This window comes from Pithys albifrons, chromosome 4 (genome assembly GCF_047495875.1).
Source record: "Pithys albifrons albifrons isolate INPA30051 chromosome 4, PitAlb_v1, whole genome shotgun sequence".
Lineage (NCBI taxonomy): Eukaryota > Metazoa > Chordata > Aves > Passeriformes > Thamnophilidae > Pithys > Pithys albifrons.
In genome coordinates, this window is record NC_092461.1 from 28,951,053 (window position 1) to 28,972,707 (window position 21,655).

At 46.4% G+C, this 21,655-nt stretch overlaps 1 protein-coding gene across 9 annotated transcripts in view; it reads right to left on the reverse strand.

The window, feature by feature from the left end:
- Positions 1-21,655, reverse strand: part of ADGRB1 (adhesion G protein-coupled receptor B1) — a 304,676-nt gene that overhangs the window by 169,802 nt on the left and 113,219 nt on the right. For 7 of the 9 annotated variants that reach the window (XM_071553750.1, XM_071553751.1, XM_071553755.1 and 4 more), the window contains 2 exons: positions 8,858-9,016; positions 714-821 (listed from right to left, as the gene is read on the reverse strand). The exons of 1 other annotated variant lie outside the window; for it this stretch is intronic. In XM_071553750.1, coding sequence (XP_071409851.1) covers positions 714-821; positions 8,858-9,016 — 267 coding nt within the window. The remainder of the gene's footprint in view (positions 1-713; positions 822-8,857; positions 9,017-21,655) is intronic. One more of the 9 variants, XM_071553756.1, reaches the window with a different exon arrangement.

Here is a 21,655-nt window from a genome sequence, read left to right on the forward strand (position 1 = left end):
ATCATCTCATTCCTGCAATGGGCAGGGACACTTTCCACTAGACCAGATAGCTCCAAGCCCCATCCAACCTCACCTTGAACACATCCAGGGATGGGGCAGACTGAAGCTGGCACAGATCTAGGTCCAGTTCATTCCCATCTTCCCATACTACGTCCTCTAACACTACTACATGTTACTCCTCTTCTGTTTCAGAGAAGTGGAAGGTCCTGCTACAGAACCTACTAGTTACAAGTCCTTGCACAGCACTAAAGGCCCAGTGACAGAGGAAATCAATCCTCCTCTCTCCACATCATGCCCTGCTCACCGTCTCCTACAATCAATGTGAAGGCATGTTATGGACATCAGCAAAGAGGCTGCATTGCAGTAAGGTCAGCTTTGGCTTCATGAACTATGTCTGCTTAGATAGTTCAGACAAAACAGTGGCTTAGGCAGAGTGATGAGGAGCAGTCTGTGAGATGTATGGCCTTGTTAGGGCTTTGTGTCTAACCCTTTTTGCCAACACAAAACCCTGTGGGGTGATGGAATGGGGAAGAACTGAGTGATGACCATTTGTTTGGTGCATGACAACTTGGGGGAGGTTTTCCCCACAGTAACCTGGGGGGAGAAGTGATGGTTAGAGGGGTCACTGGCACAGCAAAGAGTCAGTGCAGCTGGGGAGTGCAGTGAGCAGGCAGTGCCCGCTCCAGAGGCTGCTGGGGGAGGTCAGAGCTTACCTATTTGAGGTGCAGGGTACCCGTAGTGCTGCAGTTCGTCAGGGTCCTCTCGCTTTCTGTTATCTGTGGACCTCAGCGATTGGCTTCTGGAATTATAGCGTCCATTGGCTATGGCAAGGTAATGGGTCATGTAAATACACCTTGGTTCACTCTGCAAGATCTTTCACTACAAAGGTTACATGAATAAAGAACAGAGACCTGCCACAACCACTTGCTTTCCAACCCCAACACCCTTGGCCACCAGTTGTCCCCGAGGTTTTAGCACTGAGCCAGCCTAAAAAGACTCAGACTGGTTGGCAGTTCAACTCCTTGTTTCTCAGTGAGACTTGGGACCATGCAGAGTATGATCCCTTATGTCTAGTCTTTAATTAATTGCAGTTGTTTTCTAGGTTGTCTGTACTCCTTGCTGTACTTGTGTGGGATTTATCCTTTTCAGAGGTGCTGGCACTGAATCCCACTATCCCTAATAGTGTTCTGAGATTTATGGTGATGATTGGCAGCAATTTTTGGTGGAAAGTTCTGTCTCGCAGCTAAGATTGACTTAAAAATGCTCTGTAGAGGGACCAGAAAATGCTAAGTGGAGCAGGCAGGTGAGAAGGAAAGGACTATCTCAAAAGGATGCCCCCTTCTCAAACTCTACCCTACCACCAGCAACAAAGAGAGATGAAAGCCTGGCATCAACAAAGTACCAACAGAGCTGTGACTGAGAGCCTTTCCAGCTCAGTGGAAGAGAGAACTCCTGACCCCAGTGTCCTAACTGGAAATCTCCCATGGAGACCACGGTGTTGAGTTCAGAAGGTAAATAATGCACCCACTGTGAATCAAAGCTGTTTAACTCCTGACTGACAGTTCCTGTTCTTCCAGATCCATACTCTGCCAGCTCTCCACTTTCATCCCTTGTGGATTAGCCCTGAATTTGCCAGAGGGGAAACTAAAATTCCCGTTCTCCATGTTATTGGGCATGTTGCAATCCTGACACATGCCCTCTCTAGAAAAGAGAGAAACAGCCAAGCACCAGCAACCAAACCCCACCCACCAGCAGTGGCTGCTGTAAGTCAGGAGAGCTCAGCTGACTCCACTGGAGTCACACGGCACAGCAGAGAGCAGAGAGCAGAGCTGAGCCCGAGTAATCTGTGATCTGGCAGCCAATTTGTTTCCAAACAGCAAGTACCAGACAGAGGAACTTTTCCCCCAAGGAGGTAAAACAACCAGACATCTTTTCAAGAAGCATAAACTGCCAAGAGATGAAATGGTGACAAATTTGATCCCGGAACCCTGAGAAAATTAATAAAGGTTAATGAAGCTTCAGTGTGGTGGCAGGAGTCTTTATTGCCATCCAAAAAGGGAAAGCAGAGGAGGGAGAGGAATGATTCAGAGAGTCCCTGCCAGGAGCCAGCCTTTAATTCAGCACTTTGGATCCTGGAAGAGTTTGTGAAATTGTATTATTTGCCATCACTGTTGCCCAAAAGCAGAGCCTGAGGAACGTAGGAACTGGACAAACTGAATCCTCCAAACCTTCCCAGCACTGATTGGTTGCAGACTGCTGGCTGAGGAGGAGGGATGGGGCAGTGACCCCCCTGCCATCCTGAAGGGAAGGGCATTGGCAGTTGGACATCAGGACCACAAACATCCTGGAATTTTCATACACCTTGGTTTTGTGTGGCTCTTTACTGGAATAGAGAGGTCTGAAATCCTATGGCTTTCATAGCTCAGTATCGCAGGACTTTCCTGTGTGAGATTCCACTTTAAAAAGCCAACCTCTAACTAGTTTTCCAATACCCATATTTTTGAGTTTGCTTAAGAGACAACTTAAATTAGACCTGTATTTGGGACTTCTCACAAACCCTGCTCCATTCCCACCACCCATTACTGGCTGTTCCCACGCACTTTCATCTGCTCTGATTTGCATCGTCTTCATGAAATTTCACAAACCACAAGAACACAAAAATTCTCCATCTGTAGCAAATCTCAGCGGCTTCCCAGAGTCTTGTTTAGGCTGGGAGGAGAAAGTGGGACTAGGCATCAAGGAGTAGATGTGGAGCTTGGATGGCTTTGTCAGCTGCCCAGAGCAAGGAAGGTGACAAGGAAAACCTGGGATTGAGTATTCCAGGAGCAGACAGTGAGCATGGATGAATGGATGAACAGAAAGATAGAGCAGAAGGAAGGAAAGATTAAAGGAGCAACCCTGGCACCCTGAACCTCCTCTCACCCATTATTTGGGCCCCATGTTACTGACATCTCCTAATGATTGATCCACATCTTAAAGGAGCTGAATGATTTCCTTTGCTCTCTGACAGACATGACAAGTCTGCATCATTATTTCTCATCCTAATTAAAGCCAATCAGGCTTAGTGGCTGAATGAATGACATTTTCAGCTTGTCCCAAGCCTCCCCCAGCAAAATCAGCCTCCGGATCCATGTCAGGGTCACTCCACTGCTGCAGGCAGCCTGTCTCTTCATTGGTAAAGGGTTGCAGAGAAACAGAAATGCCTTCATTTAACACAGAACATGGCTAAGATTTAACCTGGAGAGTTTCTTTGAAGAAGTACAAAAATCAACCATGTTACTAAACAAAACAGGGAGATACCAGGTCCCTTATGAACAAAGTAAAGCTGATGCAAGTGATGCTTTGCTGTGGCTTTTATGCCCCTGAAATTTATGGTGTGGAGAACAAAAAATAAAGGCAGTGGAGAAGTGGTTGGATTTCAGCAGCCTGTTTCCCACAGCAGGGTCAGCGGAGAGGAGGAATTCCAGAATCAAAGGAAGACCTGGACTTGATTTACATCCCAGCTGTATAAATGCCACAAGGATGGCACATTGTTGAAATGCCCAGCACCCTGGAGACATGAGGACTACAGGAATAATGCTCTTGGAGGGAACACTGAGATGTTTCAGTTGCAAGCAAAGGCAAATACATGGGATTTTGGAAGAACACAGCTCAGGTGCAAATGTGGAGGATGATCTTGCAGTGCTGGCAGCGGTGGGCAGAGGAAGCAAGTGAGCAACACTTCTAATGAGAACATGTTTTGTGTCAGACAGCACCTTTCAGCACAACCAGAGGGGAAAAAAAATAAATGCAAAGATTTTGAAGTGCTGTGGACCAAGGTTTTAACATCCAAACATTTCCCACCAGAGCTACACACTCTGCACACATCCCCCAAACAGGAGAGGCAAAGCAAACAGCAGGATCAAGAAAATTATTCAGGCTGGGTGGGACAGTAGGAATGAAAGGATGGACCAGAGCAAAGAGTGGAAATTGATTATTCAAAAAATGCAAAACAGAGCCAGTAAGAACCCCCAAAAGCCAAGGTGTTTGAGAATATAGAAGTGGGTAATTTTGGAGGTCATTGGACACGTGGCAATCACACCTGTTAAGGAAATGACCCAAAGCATTTTGATTTGAACATCTGAACCTTGTGAAAATGTTGCTGGGTGAGATCTGTGACTCTCAGATGTGAAATGCCTGAACCACCATTGAGAGAGGGGACAGGCAGAAGTCTCTGCAGCAGCAGCAGCAGCAGCAGCAGCAGCAGCAGCAGCAGCAGCAGCAGCAAGTATCTACAGGACAAGAAGTTCTCCAGCTTCCAATGAGTTCTAGCCTGGCCTGCAGGGAATGAAGATGCTCCTACACATGCACGGGATATTCCAGCTTGGTGGTTGCAGCAAAAGGACTATTTTAAATGGAAATCAGGGAGGCAGAGACTGAGACTGAGGCTCAGTCTTTGGAATGCCATGAGGAATATGCATTTCTTCACACCACTAACAGTCACACAGCTGCAGGACTAGGTCCTGAACTTGCTGGATGCTGCAAATCCAGCATGGAATGACGGGACTGTGCCAGTGTCACACTGATGGCAGGATGTGGTCGCCGCTTTCCCAGCCATGGGGAGATGTATCTTCCCAATCTGCATATTCATAAATGTCAGAGCTGGTTTTGTGCTGCCTCTGCCAGATGGGATGGCAGGATTTCAGCTGGCTCCTCTGCTGATTCCCTTTCCCCAGGAAGAAGTGCAGGCTGCCCACAACTCCGATTGTTCCTACATTTCTCCGGCACTGCCGAGTTCCCACGCTGGGGTCAGGCTTGTGACATCCCCCTCTGGTTTGGATATTGCCCATCCAGGCTTTCTGCAAGGACCCTCTGAGAAACCACAGTTTTAAGAACCTTGCAGCCAAAGAGGGGCCACTGGAGCACAGTGAGTGTCCCTTTCCATCCAAAGTGGGTGGACCTGGAAAGCTCCTCTGCAAGCCCTTGCCAACACACTTGGGTTGGCATTTTTTCCTCCCTCTATAAAACAGCAACTCCTGGCCAAATCCAAGATATGAAGGAAATCTCCCCTGTCTGTGCTGGAGAGAAGGATACCACCAGGTCCTTTGCCTTTAGCAAGGAAAAATCAGAATTACAACAAAAACTGAGTGTTGTTCTTTAGATTGTGTCTCTTGAGCAGCCACAGAAAAGGCTCTGCCTGAGCCAAGCTGCTGTTCCCAGACAAAGTTCCCTTCCCACTTTGGGATGAGCCTTCCATGCAGTTTTTCCTCAGTGTTTCACAGCTTTGGGTTTTGCCCATGGACAACTTACCTCATGATTGGACTTGGGGATGTATCCCTGGGGAAATTTAGCCAGAAGATCACCAATCAAGAGATTCCAATACATGAAACAGCAGAGATGGTGTCAAAAATGAGTGGAAAAAACCATGAAGACCACATGAACTGGTGCCTGTGGTGTTATTCAGCTATCCCTGTGCACTGATTTCAACCATTATGGCCTCCAGACAACACAATCAGACTCAGCCCTAAGAACCAGGTGTCTGTGACCGTATTTTGGTGACAAATTGGCAGAAGTCACACCCTTTGGAAAGACTGAGAGTCACCATTTTCCCTGCTGTGTGCTGAGACCTGCCAAAGATTCATCTGAGGCAGCTCAGGAAGAGGAAAGATGGGAGGACCTGGAGAAGGTCCACATGGAGGAGATGCTGCATGACAACAAAGACTAAATACCTTCACAGCATTTGCCATGTCCAGACAAAATAAAACAACCAATAAAACCCTCAAAGGTCTTCAACAAAAGTTCATCACAGCAGCTCCAGGGAGCTCAGTGTGACCACTGAAAGTTATTTGCCCTGAGAACCTTCCCCAGATGCTGGAGACCCAAATAAACAGCTAAAGTACTCTTGTTAATCATCCATCAGATTCTGAGGCACTTTGGCAGCAGCAAGAATGGAGAATTCAAAGGAAAGAGATTGGTTTCCCCTTGTTTTGAAGGTTATGGTGCTGTCTGTGTTATTCTGACAAAACTTGCTTGACCAGCAACTCAGTGGACAAGTTTCAATTTATCTCCACAGCGAAGAGGAAAATATCAAGACTGTTAATTCCAGGGTTTTTTTTTTTTATCAGGACCTTTTGGTCAAGAAAAATGTTTTGTCCTGATGGGATTTTTTTTCTTTGTTTATTTGAGTTTTTTTTTCCTACTAGAAAATTAAGATCTCAGCTACTCCACAATACCTGAGAAGCTACTCAGGTATTATTACAAGCTACTAAAATGCTGAACAATTCACCATAAAGTTCTTCTGGCTGATTCCTCTTTTTTTTTTCTTTTTTCTTTTTAATTAAAAAATTAGAATGTATTTAAACTGCAACATATAATTAACACTTAGGAAAATAACAGTTCCGGTGAAAGAACAAAGTTCCTGCTCATCCCTAACAAATCTCTGAGCTAAATCAATATGAAAATAACAGTGACACATTTAAAACAGGATTTCTAGTCTACTTTTAGATCCTCTTAGGTTTTGGTGCAGATCAAAGCAAATAAAAGGGAAAGATATGTGCAAAAAGCCCTAAAAACCATTCTTGGGTCAAAAGTGCATCTTATTGGGCAAAAGCAACGAGGGACAGGTTCACTGAGAGGTGAGTCCAGAGCCAAATACACAGTTTTAAAAGGTGTGAAGAGATATGGATTTATTTTAAGGTAGGACACAGACTTCAAGATTTGCATGGAGAAGTCTTCTTGAAAGATTTATTGCTCTCATTTTCCCTCAGATGTCTTTCAGCATGAAAGTATCACAACAGGGCTAAGAGGCTCTTGGGACAATTAATCACAATCAACTTCTTTATTTCAAAGGAACAAACCAGTTTGTGCTGCCCCACTCTGTGGGTGTACTCATTTTCCAAACTACAGCATTCCATGATCCTTTCTTCCCAAATAATCTCAGCTGAACTAATCTCACTGTCATTTGGAACAGGAGGTGACTGGGAATGTAATGGAAAGAGTGCAGGAAGACAAGTGAAGGAATTTGTTGAATCAGAGCCCCTCTGGGGTACAACCAGGGTTTGCTGTTCTGAGGGTTGACTTTATTGAATGTTGTGTTCTGGGAAAAGTGAGTAACAGGTGAATAAATAAATATTCATCCTCCACTGCTGTCCTCCATGCAATGAGAGGAGTTGGAAATCCAACCCAGACTTCCAGGTTCCATTGCTGTCCACCATCCCTCTTCATCACTCCTTGCCACCACAACCTCAGGAAAACTAAGATGAAGAGCAAAGTTTCATCCCCTGGGAAGATCAAGAGAAAATGTTGTGCCTCTTGCTTAGTTCTGGTGAGGCTGGACCTGGACAACAGTGTCCATTCTGACACCCTGAAGTTCAAGAAGGTCATGAAAGAAAATCCAACAGGTCCCATGGAGAGCTTGGAAGAGGGTTAAAGATGGTGAGGGATGTCCTGCAAAGAGAATCTGGAGAGCTGGGTACCCTCTGGTTTGTTCAGCATGGGAGGGGCACTCTAAGGAGGTCTTTTCCCTGTTGTGCCCCTGTGTTCAAAGAATGACCACCCCTGATATCCCCCTCTGTCCACCCACAATGCCATCTCCACCTTCTCCTTCACACCATTGTCCACCATTCAGGCATACTCAAATCCCACAGCTGGACAGTATTTCAGGACCAGTTTCCAGGTTCTTGCCCTCCCACCTTCACTGCCTCAAGTCACAGTTGTGTTACAACTACAAAGTCACCAGCAAGTATAGGGGACATGGATTAAATATCACTTGTGTAGGCAAACCTCAGAAGGAAATTAGCAACTGTGAGACAAAGAGATGAAATTCAATATAGCAGGTTTCATTAAAAAAAAGCCTAATTGCAACATATTTTAAATTTATGAAAATGTTAAAAAATGCATGAAATCATTTTAGCCCTTATTAGAGGAATATATTTATGTCCCTTTATTTGAACTTCGCTTCTATCAGGAGATACTTCCCAGCCTCTGAAGGCAGTTGAACTTTCTCTAGTTATTTGACTAGTCAGAAGAGTTGTTCAAACATTCTCCACTATGAATTTGAAATAAAAAAGGGGATAATTATAATCAGCCCTTTGCTTGCATTCGCTGAGCTGTGTCTGCTGTTGGTTTTTCCTCTTCATCCCCCTCTCAACTCAGCTTATGCAAAAGAAGAACGGGATGAAAGTGCTGGAGCTTCACCAGTTCAACCCATTAATGTCTGACTGGTGTTGGCAATCTGTCCCCTGTTCTCTGGAGAAGAGGTCATGGAAAGAGGATGCATTACAGAGGGAGAGTGGAACATCCACTGAAGCTTTTGCTTTGCTCAATCCCTTTATTTTGCCTCTCTAATATCCAGATCTTTCTCCACATCTCGGTAACTCTGGTTTCATTTTGTAAAAGAAAGGAGCAGGACTACTGCCCTTGAAATAAAAGAAATAAAAAAAGAAGCTGTCTTACCTTCATGCTTTAATTATGTGGGAGAGAGGTTTCAACTGAAATAAATGTCTTTAGGGATGTATTTTTTGCCACTGGTGGCAGATTTACCACCAGCATATGAAAACCTGATGCAAAGTTGCTTATAGATTCCTATAGATTGACCCCTAATTTCTGGGCTAAAGGCCTGGCTCTGCAGGTGTGTGGGTCGCACGACGTGTGCCGCCCCATGCGCGTGTGCATGCCAGGCAGGCAGGGCAGGGCAGGGCAGGGCCATGCACAGCCAAACCCACATGCTCCCCTGGGACTGCTCCTCCAAACCAACCCTTCAGCAGCTTCGTGGTGCCTCTGGAACACCCTTCATCAGTTACAGGGACGAGGCCAATCTCCCCCTGCTGGGAGGAGAGAGCGGGTCCCGCGCGTGCCAAGGGAACATGCCTGCACTTACTATTGCACGCCTTCCTATTGCACAGCCGGCCCTCCTCCAGGACTCCCTCGCAGCCAAAGCCCTCCTTGGGCAGGGGTTTGCAGGTTCGCATGCGGGTCTGGAGGCCTCCCCCGCAGTCCTTGGTGCAGTCGCCCCAAGCCGACCACGAGTTCCAGCCACCTGGGCAAAATCCAGAAAAGCCCCGTCAATGAGACCTTCTGACATCTAGGAATATGAGGCAACACTGGCCTGGCAGAGCCCACAGTGTCCCCACTGCTCAGCCACCAGAACTAGGATGTCTTTAAAAGTGGTAGGACTTGACACCACGGGGTAGCCCAGAAAGTCACAGAATTAGAGAATCAACTAGGTTGGAAAAGACCTCTGAGGTCATCGAGTCCAACCTTTGATCCAACACCACCTTGACTACTAGACGATGGCACTCAGTGCCAAATTCAGTCTCTTCTTAAACACCTCCAGGGATGGTGATTGCACCACCTGCCTGGACAGCTCATCCCAATTGCCAATCCCTCTCTCTGTAAAGAACTTCTTACCAATGTCCAAACTAAACCTGCCCTGGAACAGCTCAAGGCTGTGCCCACTTGTCCTACTGCTGGTGGCCTGGGAGAAGAGACCAATACCCACCTGAAAGTCAAGACATAAGAGATGAATTGAGAAGCATCACGTTTATAATGATTTCTCTTCAGTTATTCCCTATTCCTATTGCCAGAGTTCAAGAAGCATTTGGGCAATGCTGAGGGACATGGTGGGATTCTCATGGCTGTCCTGGGCAGAGCCAGGAGCTGGAATTCAATGATCCTTATAGGTCACTTCCAACTCAGGATATTCTATGATTCTATGATTCTAAATAGTCTTGCTCTTCCTGTGCTGATTGTGGCACAGAGGACCCCTCTGACAAGATCTTCTGCCCGTTTTGTGTCCTGTTGTCTTCTAACCCCCCCATGCAAAAACCACTTCAGGATACAAATCCAGCATTGGTGAGGTGGTGTCTCCTCCCTCTTCCACTCCACAAACACTATGTGAAGACAAGACAGCTGGGAAGGGATAAGGGAAGGAGTTCTATGACCCATTCCCCCTAAAAAGGACACTCCTTTTCCCCACACTGCAGACCAGTCACAGAGAGGCACCACTTTTGAGGTCAACTTGGTAAGAGAATCATTCCCCCCTTCAGTGCCTCTGCAGAACCCATGAGGAGCAACCTGTGAGCACCATGAGATGACGATGGTTTTTAAGGTTCCCCTCCCAGCCATGCTCAGTGCTGGTGTCAGCAGCACTCAGATTTCTCCTGCGTTCCACCAGCTACAGCCCTGAAAGGTGATGAATCCACCAAACTCTTGCTGCAGGGATGATCCTGCCACTACCAGAAGAGAAATTCTGAGCCTCTGCAGCTTCCCTACCCTGCATCTTTCCAGCTTGTTGCCAAGAACAACCAGCCCTGATGGAATGTCCATAAATGTTGATGGCAGGATGGACCGTGAAGACCATCTGAATCTGGCTTGCCTCCCAGAGTAAAAACACCTGCAGGGAGCTCAGCAAGGCTGGGCTTTGGGTTGTAAAAAGACAGCAGGGGATCATCCAGGCCCTTCAGGTGATGTATAAGCTGTCACATTCCTCAGTGGTCTGTTCACTCCTTGTTGGCTGTAAGCAGGAAGCTAAAATCTGCTAAAATAAGCCTCAGCTGCTTCACTGTTCTGCTCCATCGTCTGTCCACCTCATGGGGAGGAGCAGAGGTGGCCCTTCATCCCAGAGGTGGCCACTTTCATATAACTCCATTTCCTGCTGTGAATTCTCTCATTACTCACAGCTACCCTTGGAGATGCTTCAGGTCCAGGAAATTCAGCTGTGTCCTGTGCTTGGGCACAGATAAAGATAATGAGCTAAAGATGCAGGTTTTTGAAGACAGGAAACGCTGGGAAAAAGACAAATGCAGCTTTTTAAAATAAAAACTAAATAAAGCCCCTTTTTTTTTCCCTTTACCAACAGTCAGAGAATTCAGAGATGCAGATGATCCACTTCAGCTGACGCAGCCTCCCTGTATTGCTATTTCTGAGGCAGTGGAGATTGTGGCTGCCCTCTGAGCTGCTCCCTACACACCCTGGGCAGGACACCAGCCCTCTCTTGAAAAACAAGCCCAACTAGTGCCAGATCAGAATCTAAGGACAATATCAACACCCACTTGCTCAGGGATGGGCAGATACTCATCTACCTGAAAAGCATAAAGCCACGAGTTCATACTCTGCTACCACCCGCCTGGCTGAGCTCTGACTTTTCCTCCCAAAACAGAGTGAAAATGAACATTCACATTGATGATGGCCATGGAAACTGCTTAGACTCTTAATAGTGAGAATAACAGGGGAAAAAAAATGAAGCAGGGTGGAAATGGAGGGTAGTGAACCTGCCAGAAAGGAGCTCAGAGATCCTGGCAGCGACGTGGAGGACAGAGTTGTTATTGGCACACAACAAATATTTGACCCTGAAGAAGACTGTCTTTCCCTCAAAAGTCACTTTCTCTGCTGGTTCCTTTTCTAAACAGCATTGGGAAAATGGACTTGCCTCTCCTGTTTCCTGATGGGAGACAGATTGTGTTTCAGTTACAAGAGGAGCCATTGGCATAATGGGAGGTATCCTGATGCCTGGCTTGAGCTGATCGATAGGATATCTGTAACCAGAGACCTTCAGGAGATAATCAGCTCTTTGCTTGCCCTTTACAGGATGTCATTCTTTATTCTCTCTCACTTGCAGATTAGGAGTGGGTCTGGGGAAGGCCAAAAGCACCCCCACACAAGCCTTGGGTGGGCTTAGGATTTATTTTCTTGGGCTGTTTTTTGAGACAGAATGTCTAAATGCTCCAGTGTCTTCAGAAATTGTTTTTTATTGTCTTTGGAAGTACAATACACACTGTTTGTCCAGACTGATTGGCTGTTCTGGTGTTTTCAGTTTGGTGGTGGGTTATTCAAACAGGTTTGCATTTCAGGATAGAAACCATTATGATGAAATTGCCCCCCCTGAAATACATATAGATATAGAATCATAGAATCATAGAATGGATTGGGTTGGAAAAGACCTCCAAGATCATCAAGTCCAACCCTTGATCCAACTCCAGTCCCTTTACCAGATCATGGCACTCAGTGCCACGGCCAATCTCACCTTAAAAACCTCCAGGGATGGGGAATCCACCCCCTCTCTGGGCAGCCCATTCCAATGCCTGAGCACTCTCTCTGCAAAGAATTTCTTTCTGATCTCCAACTTCAATTTCCCCTGGCAGAGCTTGAGCCCATCATGCCCCCTTGTCCTATTGCTGAGTGCCTGGGAGAAGAGACCAACCCCCACCTGGCCAGAACTTCCCTTCAGATGCTGCCTGTTCTCACTATAGGAAAGAGTGAGGGATAGTGCAGGTGTCAGTCTGACTCTTTGTTATAGGGTTACCTAAGTGAGCCTAAATTCAGGCTTTAAGTCTAGGGGTAGGCCTGGAGCTGTCAGCTGACTTGAGCTAGGCTGAGCTAACAGCTGACAGTTTCTAGCCAATAATATTGTATTTTATACCATATTACGACATCATTCTCAAAAAAAAAAAAAAGCCTCAGTAGGAGAGACTTAGGCAGTCACTTCTCAGCCCTCCTCTTGGGAGGACACACGATGCTGTTCCAGGGGTGATGGAGAGGGCCAGGTCCACCACTGGCTCACAGGGTATCTCAGGAAAGTAAAGTGTGTTGTTCTGGTTCTCTCCTTTCTGCTTGGGTTTGTCTCCCTGGGGAATAAGTCTTTTAAAGTAATTTGTAGTTAAGATAGTAGACCTTGTGTGTTCGTTAGGAAGTGGGGAATTGTTTCTTGTTGTTTCTAACTTGTGTGAGCGTATATTGTACTTTCTTCTAATTTTCTCTTTCTTTCTGTAAAAATGCATGTGGTGTTAGGATAAACGTAGTTTGAAGGGGTTTTTTTCCCCTCTCCTTCTTCTTCCTTTCTTTGGTGGGTGGAAAGAGGCTTTTCTCTCTGTACTTGGGGGAGTCAGCAGTTCGCTGGCGCAAACCAAGACACTCTTAGAATCATAGAATGGTTTGGGCTGGAAGGGACACTAAAGATCAGCTAGTTTCAAACCCCCTGCCACAGGCAGCAACACCTTCCACCAGACCAGGTAGCTCAGAGCTCCATCCAGTGTGACCTTGGACACCTCCAGGAATGGAGCAGCCACAGCTTCTCTGGGCAACCTATTCCACACTCTCACAGGGAAGAATTTCTTGCTAATATGTAATCTAAACCTCCTCTCTTTCAGTTTGAAGCCATTCCCCCTTGTCCTGTCACTACAGTCTCTGCTCTACAGTCTCTCTCCATCTTTTTTGTAGCCCACTTCAGGTGCTGGAAGGCCAGAATTAGGTCATCCTGTAGCCTTTTCCTTTCCAGGCTGAACAACCCCAATTCTCTCAGCCTTTCCTCACAGCAGAGCTGCTCCACCCCTCTAAACATCTTGGTGCCTTCTCTGGATTCATTCCAACATCTCCATGTCCTTCCTGTGCTGGAGATCTCAGAGCTGGAGGCAGCTCTGCAGGTGGGGTCTCACCAGTGTGGAATTAAAGGGAGTAACTCTTACTCTGCTTTTCCTCAGCAATGGGAGAACCAGTCAAAAGAAGATAAAAACCATCATAATCTCAAAACTTTAACTGGAAAGAGATCTCTTTATGAGGTTGAGTACAGACAACTTTCTCTCTTCATTCCTCAGTTTCCATCCCATTTGAGAGTACTAAAGAGAATCTAGAGAAGTACCAGAGCACTTACTAAATCAACACAGACATTTATAGCCAAGACAAAGGTATTCCCCACTTTATGGAGCAGTCCTTTTTTATCATCAGGTTGTACCATGGTCCTGACAAAGTAAATGCTGCATGTTATTTATCCTGTTTATTGGCTGTCAGATAAACCTTTTGAAATCTTCCTTCTTTGCCTGGGTCTAGTCATTCACTGTTTGGTGTGATTTGTATTTTTTAGTGGAGCAGTAAACAAGTGGTTAAGGGTCTATTGTATGAAGTTATTCCCAGCCCACCTTTCAGGGAGAGAAATGCTGTGCCATGAGTAAAACATTGGTCTTTTCTGCTCACTGTGAGAGCTTCTGCCTGGTGGAAAAGGGTGGCTGGATAACAAGTTAGTGACTGAGGGAGCTGGGAGAGTTCAGCCAGGAGACAAGGAGGATGAATAGAGTCCTTTTCACTCTCTACAGCTCCCTGAAAAGAGGTTAGAGCCAGGTGGGGGTCGGTCTCTTCTCCCAGGTAGTAAGTGACAGGATGAGAGGAAATGGCCTCAAGATGGGCCAAGGTGAGTTTTAGATGATACATTAGGAAAACTTTCTTCCCAGACAGCGTTGTCAAGAACTGGAACAGGCTGTCAAGGGAAGTGGTGGAGTCACCATCCCTGGAGGTGTTCTAAAATCTTGTGGATATGGCACTTGAGGACAGTTTAGTGGTGAACTTGGGGGTGGTGCTGCATTGACAGTTGGAGCTGGTGCTTTTAGAGGTCTTTTCCAACCTTAACAATTCTGTGATTCTACGGAGTGAATGATCTACAATGGCTGTGGAGCAGCTGAGCTCCCTAACCCACAGAGGTTTTCAGCCCAGTGCAGCTGCTGCAGAAGAGACACAAGGGAGATGTCATCACTGCAGTGGTTGCACGGCTGCCCCATCACTCTGTTCATCACTCAATCTCTCCTTGTTGAGCTGTCACAACCTTCATGGACTCCCCATCTTCTAGGAAACGCTCATCCCCACTTGTTCCTCATGCAATTCCCTGCTCTGTCCCTTCATACATTTCAAGCATGGGGTTGGAGGAGATCTTCCTGGTGCTGGGAAGCAAACAGTCCACATGAAACACAGTGCAGACCCACACTGAAGTTAATGAGACCCTTTGCAGACGGTCCCTTTCGCCCCTGGAGTTCCTGTTGGATCAGCTCTCCACAAACTGCTGCCCTCCGCTGATCAGTGCGGGTTGAGTTGCCATCTGTCCTTAATCCAGAAATAATGACTTTGCTGCAACTGCTCTATAAAGGAATTTGCTCTTCAGAGGCACTGACTCCTCTGAAGGTCAAACACCCAACCCCTTCCCACTTAGAGAAGTTTTGCTCAGCTACAGCCACACAGAACCACAGGCTCTTAGAATCATAGAATCATAGAATCGATTGGGTTGGAAAAGACCTCCAAGATCATCAAGTCCAACCCTTGGGCCAACTCCAGTCCATTTACCAGATCATGGCACTCAGCGCCACATCCAATCTGCGTTTAAAAACCTCCAGGGATGGGGAATCCACCCCCTCTCTGGGCAGCCCATTCCAATCCCTGAGCACTCTCTCTGCAAAGAATTTTTTTCTGCTCTCCAACTTCAATTTCCCCTGGCAGAGCTTGAGCCCATCGTGCCCCCTTGTCCTATTGCTGAGTGCCTGGGAGAAGAGACCAACCCCCACCTGGCCAGAACTTCCCTTCAGGCAGTTCCAGACAGTGCTGAGGTCACCTCTGAGCCTCCTCTTCTCCAGGCTAAACACCCCCAGCTCCCTCAGCCTCTCCCCACAGCACTTGTGCTCCAGTCCCTTCACCAGCCTCGTTGCTCTTCTCTGGCCCCACTCCAGCACCTCAATATCCTTTCTGAACTGAGGGGCCCAGAACTGAACACAACACTCAAGGTGTGGCCTCCCCAAGGCAGAGTCCAGGGGAAGGGTCACTGCCCTGGTCCTGCTGGCCATGTTAGTTTTGATCCAGGCCAGGATCCCATTGGCCTTCTTGGCCACCTGGGCACACTCTTGGCTCCTGTTGAGCTTCCTGTCAATTAGTACCCCAAGGTCCCTTCCTGCCTGCCTGCTCTCCAGCCACTCTGTGCCCAGCCTGGAGCGCTGCAGGGGGTTGTTTTGGCCAAAGTGCAGGACCTGCACTTGGCCTTATTGAACTTCATCCTGTTGGAATCAGCCCATCTCTCAAGTCTATCCAGATCCCTCTTCTCACTTTGCCCTTTATTCCCTCTAACAGGAGTAGCTGTGGCTCACACCTCCAGCTCCAGAGGTTCCCAGCATGACCAGCAGCTGTCACCTTGATCGCACAGCAAGGTTTAACTTGGAGTTTTTATTTCTGGAGAACAGTCCTGGATTCTGGCAGGGGTTTAACAAAGGCAGCTCCTGCACCTGAGGCTCGTGGGGCTGATTTGAGTGCCACGAAGACTGCCACTCAGGGAGGCCTTTAATCCAGTTTCTGAGGAGTTTTTTGATCCTCCTCAGTCGGTTCTTATCATGATCATGTACTATAACAAATTACTTTTCATGCAAGGCTGACCCAGTGCATTCTAATTCTCCAGTTAAATGGGGAAAATTTCAAGATGGTTGAAATCAATCAGCAAGCTCATATTTGGCATTTCTTGCTCCGAATCTTGAGCAGAGATGCCAAAATAAGAGGTCTTTCCTACTACAAATTATCTGAGAGGGTTCCACTTACACAACCCGTCCAAACACCCTTGATCTTCGGGAAGGTTTGCATCCCAATCTGGAGCTTATCTTTGCAGCTGACAGCTGCAATGTGTCTCAAGACGCCAGTCAGTCAATCATGCCTTTTAATTTAACAGCAATGCCTTAAATTAGACAGTAGTGACAACAGCAAAAACTAAGGAATTGACAGAAAACTATCAATGGAGCAGAAGAGGCTTTGCTGACACATTCCATCCATTTCCAATTCTGGATTTTTTTTGATTTAGCCTCCCACTGACCCCAGCAGAAGACACATCTTGTTACCAATTCTCTACAACTTGGCAGGTTCAGGGCATTTTGTGTCTGACAAACACACCTAGACTAAAAAAATCCCCACAGTTCTGTGTTCTACCACTGGGAATATTTGTCGTGGAACTTATGTCACAGTCTCTGAGAATTATCTTAGTTAGAAAATGAGTGAAAAAAATTGTTATTTCTTATACAAACAGGAGGAAGGACACAGAAAGGAGATTAAGAGTGAGAGTGTTTTATACCATCTGAAACTTAAATTTGCTATGCAGTGGGGAAAGTGAGAGAGCTGCTCCTTTGTTCCTTTCCTTTCTACTATGCTGGAAAAAAGTAAGTCCAGAAGGGTCTATTTTGAAGACAATCTCCTATTACACACACCCATGATCTTTCCCTGGAGAGTCACAAATTCAGTTTGCTACTTCTGTGGAAGAAAAGAGAAAATCTTTCAGGAGGATGTCCTCTCCTCATGCCTCATGTGTTGAAAGGATCCAGCAGCACAACTGAGTTGCTTCAGTGGTTCATTCCCTGCCTTTTCTTACATCCTGTGTTACACTTTGCTGTCTTGCAGATTGTGCACATTAATATCATAACCAATGCCCCAAGTTCCCTAAAAAGCAAAATAATTCATTACAAATGTGATGCAGTGATAGGACAAAGGGGAATGGTTTTAGGCTGAAGGAGTGTATATTTAGATTAAATATTAGGAAGAAATTCTTCCCTGTGAGAGTGGTGAGGCCCTGGCACAGGTTGCTCAGAGAAGCTGTGGCTGCCCCATGCCTGGAAGTGTCCAAGGCCAGGCTGGACAAGGCTTGGATCAGCCTGATCTAGTGAAAGGCTTCAGGTCCCTTCCAACCCAACCCATTCCATGATTGTTTGACTCTCTTCCATAGAAAGGAGATGGATGAGGGTGGAAAAATTATAAAGATGCATTAACAGCTCATGAGTGACCAGGGGAAGGTAACCAGGGACTGGCTGCTCATTATCTTTTCCAATTTTCTTGGAATTGAGGAGTGTCAAATGAAACCACCAGGAGGCACATGCAAAACCAACCAAGGACATAATTCAGAGACAGAGAGGGATGTCAAACTGTGTGATGCTTGTCATGGCATGAAAAGGTACTAAAGTTTCTATGCATGTAAAGTGTAACCAGGGAAATGTGTGAAAGACAAACTCACCAAATACTAATAGATACAAAACCAGCAGCTCTTGATCAGAAATCTCTGAGCTGCAAGTTGCTGAATAATGGAATCATTTAGGTTGGAAAAGACTTCCAAGATCAAGTCCAACCTTTGACCGATCAGCACCTTGTCAACAAGACCACAGCACTGAAGTACCACATCCAGTCATTTCTTGAACACTTCTAGGGATGGTGAATCCATTACTACCACCCTGGACAGCCCATTCCAAAGCTTCAGTAATGAAATTTGTCCTGATGTCCAACATGAATCTGCCGTGGCACAGTTTAAGGCCATGTCCTCTTGTCCTGTCACTGGTTGCCTGGGAGAAGATGTCAATCCCTGCCTGGTTAGAACCGCCTTTCAGGGTGGATTGATGTTGTATGTTTGCCTTGTTCTGCTATTTTCCCTTGGTAGCCTCTGCTAATAAGAGGATGTTGGGCCAAAAACACCCTGACCTCATCAACAAGATGGTTTCTGGTGCTTCCCAAGGCCTCTTCTACCTTACATTTATTACTATGATTCTGCTTCATGGAGATGTGCTCAGAGCACGGCCAGCTCAAGGTCCAGCCAGTATTCCCCACCACCATTCCAAAATCTGCTCAGATCCCTCACTTTTGGGTACCCAAACAAATGATGTGATTTTTCAAAGGTGATGAGTGGCTGAAGCTGTCACTGATTTCCCTGCAAATGGAGGTAACAAGGACCACTTTGGACAAACATTTAGGACCAGTTTCAGTCTCGCTCTGCTCTGCAAATCCCTTAAGGAAAATGGAAATGAGGCCAGTGTGCAGCTTTCAAGGAAACCCAGCATAAAGCTGTGCTTATTACATGAATCCCTGCAAATGAAACACCAGGGATAAAGAGAGATTATTTATGTGGAAATAGTGGGGGAGGTGGGCAGGGAAATGAGAAAGGGAATGTTTAGTCTGGAAGAGGAGATCAAATAAAACCGTGGAGAAATCTCCCCCTAAGAAAGCCATAGAGGCCTAATCACTTAACTTATTTCAAAGCAGAGCAGGCAAAATATGAGAGAACAGACTTGTGAGGAGAAAGCCAACATGCACCACTGGGGAGCAATGAAGGGTTTCCCCGCCCTGAACCTCTCTGATGCTGCACAAATCTCACCGGAGCTCACACGCTGTCTGCTTCTTCCTGTTTCTGCAGACCCTGGTGCAAAGCACAGAGGGGCCATCCCAGCACAGACACATGTGTGTCTCTGCACCTCGAGAAACATGTGATTGTGTAAAAATCTGACTGTGCAGCCCAAGGTGATTGAAACCTTCCCTGATCCGAGTGTCACTCTCCATTTTCCTAAAAGCTTGTTCGAAAATGAAATCAAAGAAGAGCATTTGAGAAATTTGCTTTCTTGCCTTTAAAAGATGTGTAGATGTGGCACTTGGGGACGTGATTTAGTGGTGGCTTTGGCAGTGCTGGGCTAATGGCTTGACTCAGTGATCTGAGAGGTCTTTTCCAACCTAAACAATTCAGTGATTCTCTGTTCCATCTTTCCTGGCTTGAAGAGCCTGAGTTTTCACTCATAAAACACTTGCAGAACACTGCATAAACCCATAAATGCCATGAAGTGTTGTAACACCCAAAGCTTTGCAAGCCCCTCATGCAATTTTATCTTGTTTCCTGAGCAGCCTTTCCAGCTGAAGGGTTTCTATGGGCCCCAAGACCACACTTTCTCAATCCTCCACAAGCTACGACATATTTCTCATCACAAGAGCACTGCAAGGCAGGGCTGTGCTATTATTGCTTCTGTGAGACAAAGTGGGGAGGGGCTGTAAAGCTGAAAGTCTTGCCTGCAGTATCTCCATGCAGCCCTGAGAGAAGTTCAGTTTTCCTAAGGTAACCATCTTACAGGAGGACATGGAGAAAACCCCTCAGGAGAATAACCCAGGTGATGCCGAAGGGGCTTTTGTTCTGATTTTCACATTTTGTAGATTTTAGGAACACAGTAGTTGTAGATTTTTAGAGGGTTAATATTTCTAACAGTTTAAGTTTAATGCCTTTCTATCACTACCCCTATCCCAGAACAGGGAGCTCAAATTCCTTTAGTTAATTAATCTTGTTTAGACTCTTTTCCAAGGTAGAGCTGAAGGATATCAGAAGGCCCACAGAACGAAACATAAACACAGGTCAGAGTGACCCAGAAGTCAGAACTGGATGAACTCTGAGAGACCTTTGTGTGCCCGAGGAAGAGGAGCTGATGAAGACAGAGGGTCTTGATGACCCCAGACCCAATTCCAGGGGTTGGACCAGGGGTTGGACCAGGGCTGGAGTGAGAAATGTGTAAAGCAATGATTGGAGGGATCTTATTATAAAAGCCATGGAATCAAGAACTGGGACACATGCATGTCATCATGTATTCCTGTGGGCTGCAGGCCTGTGATATTAAAGGACCTTTACCTTTTATCTTACCCTACACTAACTTGGCTCAGAGTTCTGCTTTTGGGGGGGCACTCAAGGTATCACAGGAGTCAAGTGTCCCCTCTCAGGGCAGATTTGCCAAGTAGGTGCTGCTCTGCAAACACTCCTTGTGGCTCCCAGCACCTCTGGCTCCACTTCTCCCAAGACAGAGCAGCACAATGCTCAGCCTGCCACCTTGGCACTTAATAAACCAAATTTTTAATGATGTTCTGATAGGCAGAACCAAACCCTCTTCACACAGAGATGTCAGGGATACGGATTTTGCCTGGAAGGGGAATGGAGGTGGCTGAAAACCACATGAAAGCGTTCACCGTGTGTGCACCTCTGAGGAAGGCTGCAGAACAAGCAGGTTGTCAGCAGGCATTTCTCCTGTCTGTGTACCCTCCTTGGCTGAGCTGTCGGTTACACTCATCCTGCACAGGGGGATGCTCATCCAGGCTGCCTTGCTGGGCACAGGCTGTTGTCCTGAGCCCTTCCTTTGACATATTGTTAGTGTTTTCCATTGCAGAAAGGAGCAGGTTTCAGCCCTGTCTCTGTGTGTAGTTTCTGTCTCTGCCTTTTTTCAAGACTCCTCGTTAAGAGAGGAGCAGACTCGGGGTGGTTGGCTCATGTATCACTTGGGGAAGGTGAGTGAAAAACTGTGGCAACTTAAATCATAGTATCAAAAACTTGGAAGGGACATTAAATATCATCTGGTTCCAACCCCATTCCATGGGCAGGGATACCTTCCACTAAACCAGGATAGTCAAAGTCCAGGCCAAGTCAAGATTCAGAAAAAATTTCAGTATTTCATCTTGATTTGATATTTTTCATTCTACAGGTAATGAATCCCTTTGAAGAGTTCCTCTTTTTTTAACACCTTTGGGGGTAGCACATCTAGAAGGGAAATCCCTTCCCAATACAATGGGGTTTGGGATCATAAAACCACAGATTCACTGAATGATTTTCATTGGGAGGGACCTTAAAGATCAGGTCATTTTAACCCATTTGCAATGGGGGCAACTTCCACTAGCCCAGGTTGCTCCCAGCCCCATCCAATATGCCCTTGGACACTTCCAGGGATGGGGCACCCCCAGCTTTTCTGGGCAACCTGGGCCAGTGCCTCACCACTCTCTGAGTCCAGGATTTCATTCTAAATTCCTGAATTTCTTCAGTCGAAGGGGAAGGCAAAAATATGTTCAAAGCATTGGAGGCACCCAAATGCAAAGCTGCTGCTGAGTTGCTTAATGGCAGTTTAAGGAACCAGCAGCAGCAGTTCTGCATCTGGAATATCCAACATGCTTTAGCATCAAGGGCAAGAAATCAATAGCATCAACCTTTAGCAGCATTATAATTACAAGGTTAGTATTGATCTTCTGCCATTGATGCTGAGGTGTGGTGTGTGCATTGAGTCATTGCTGGGAATCTGAAGTTGGGGCACTATGCCACAGACTGCAGGCACAGCAATTTGCTCAC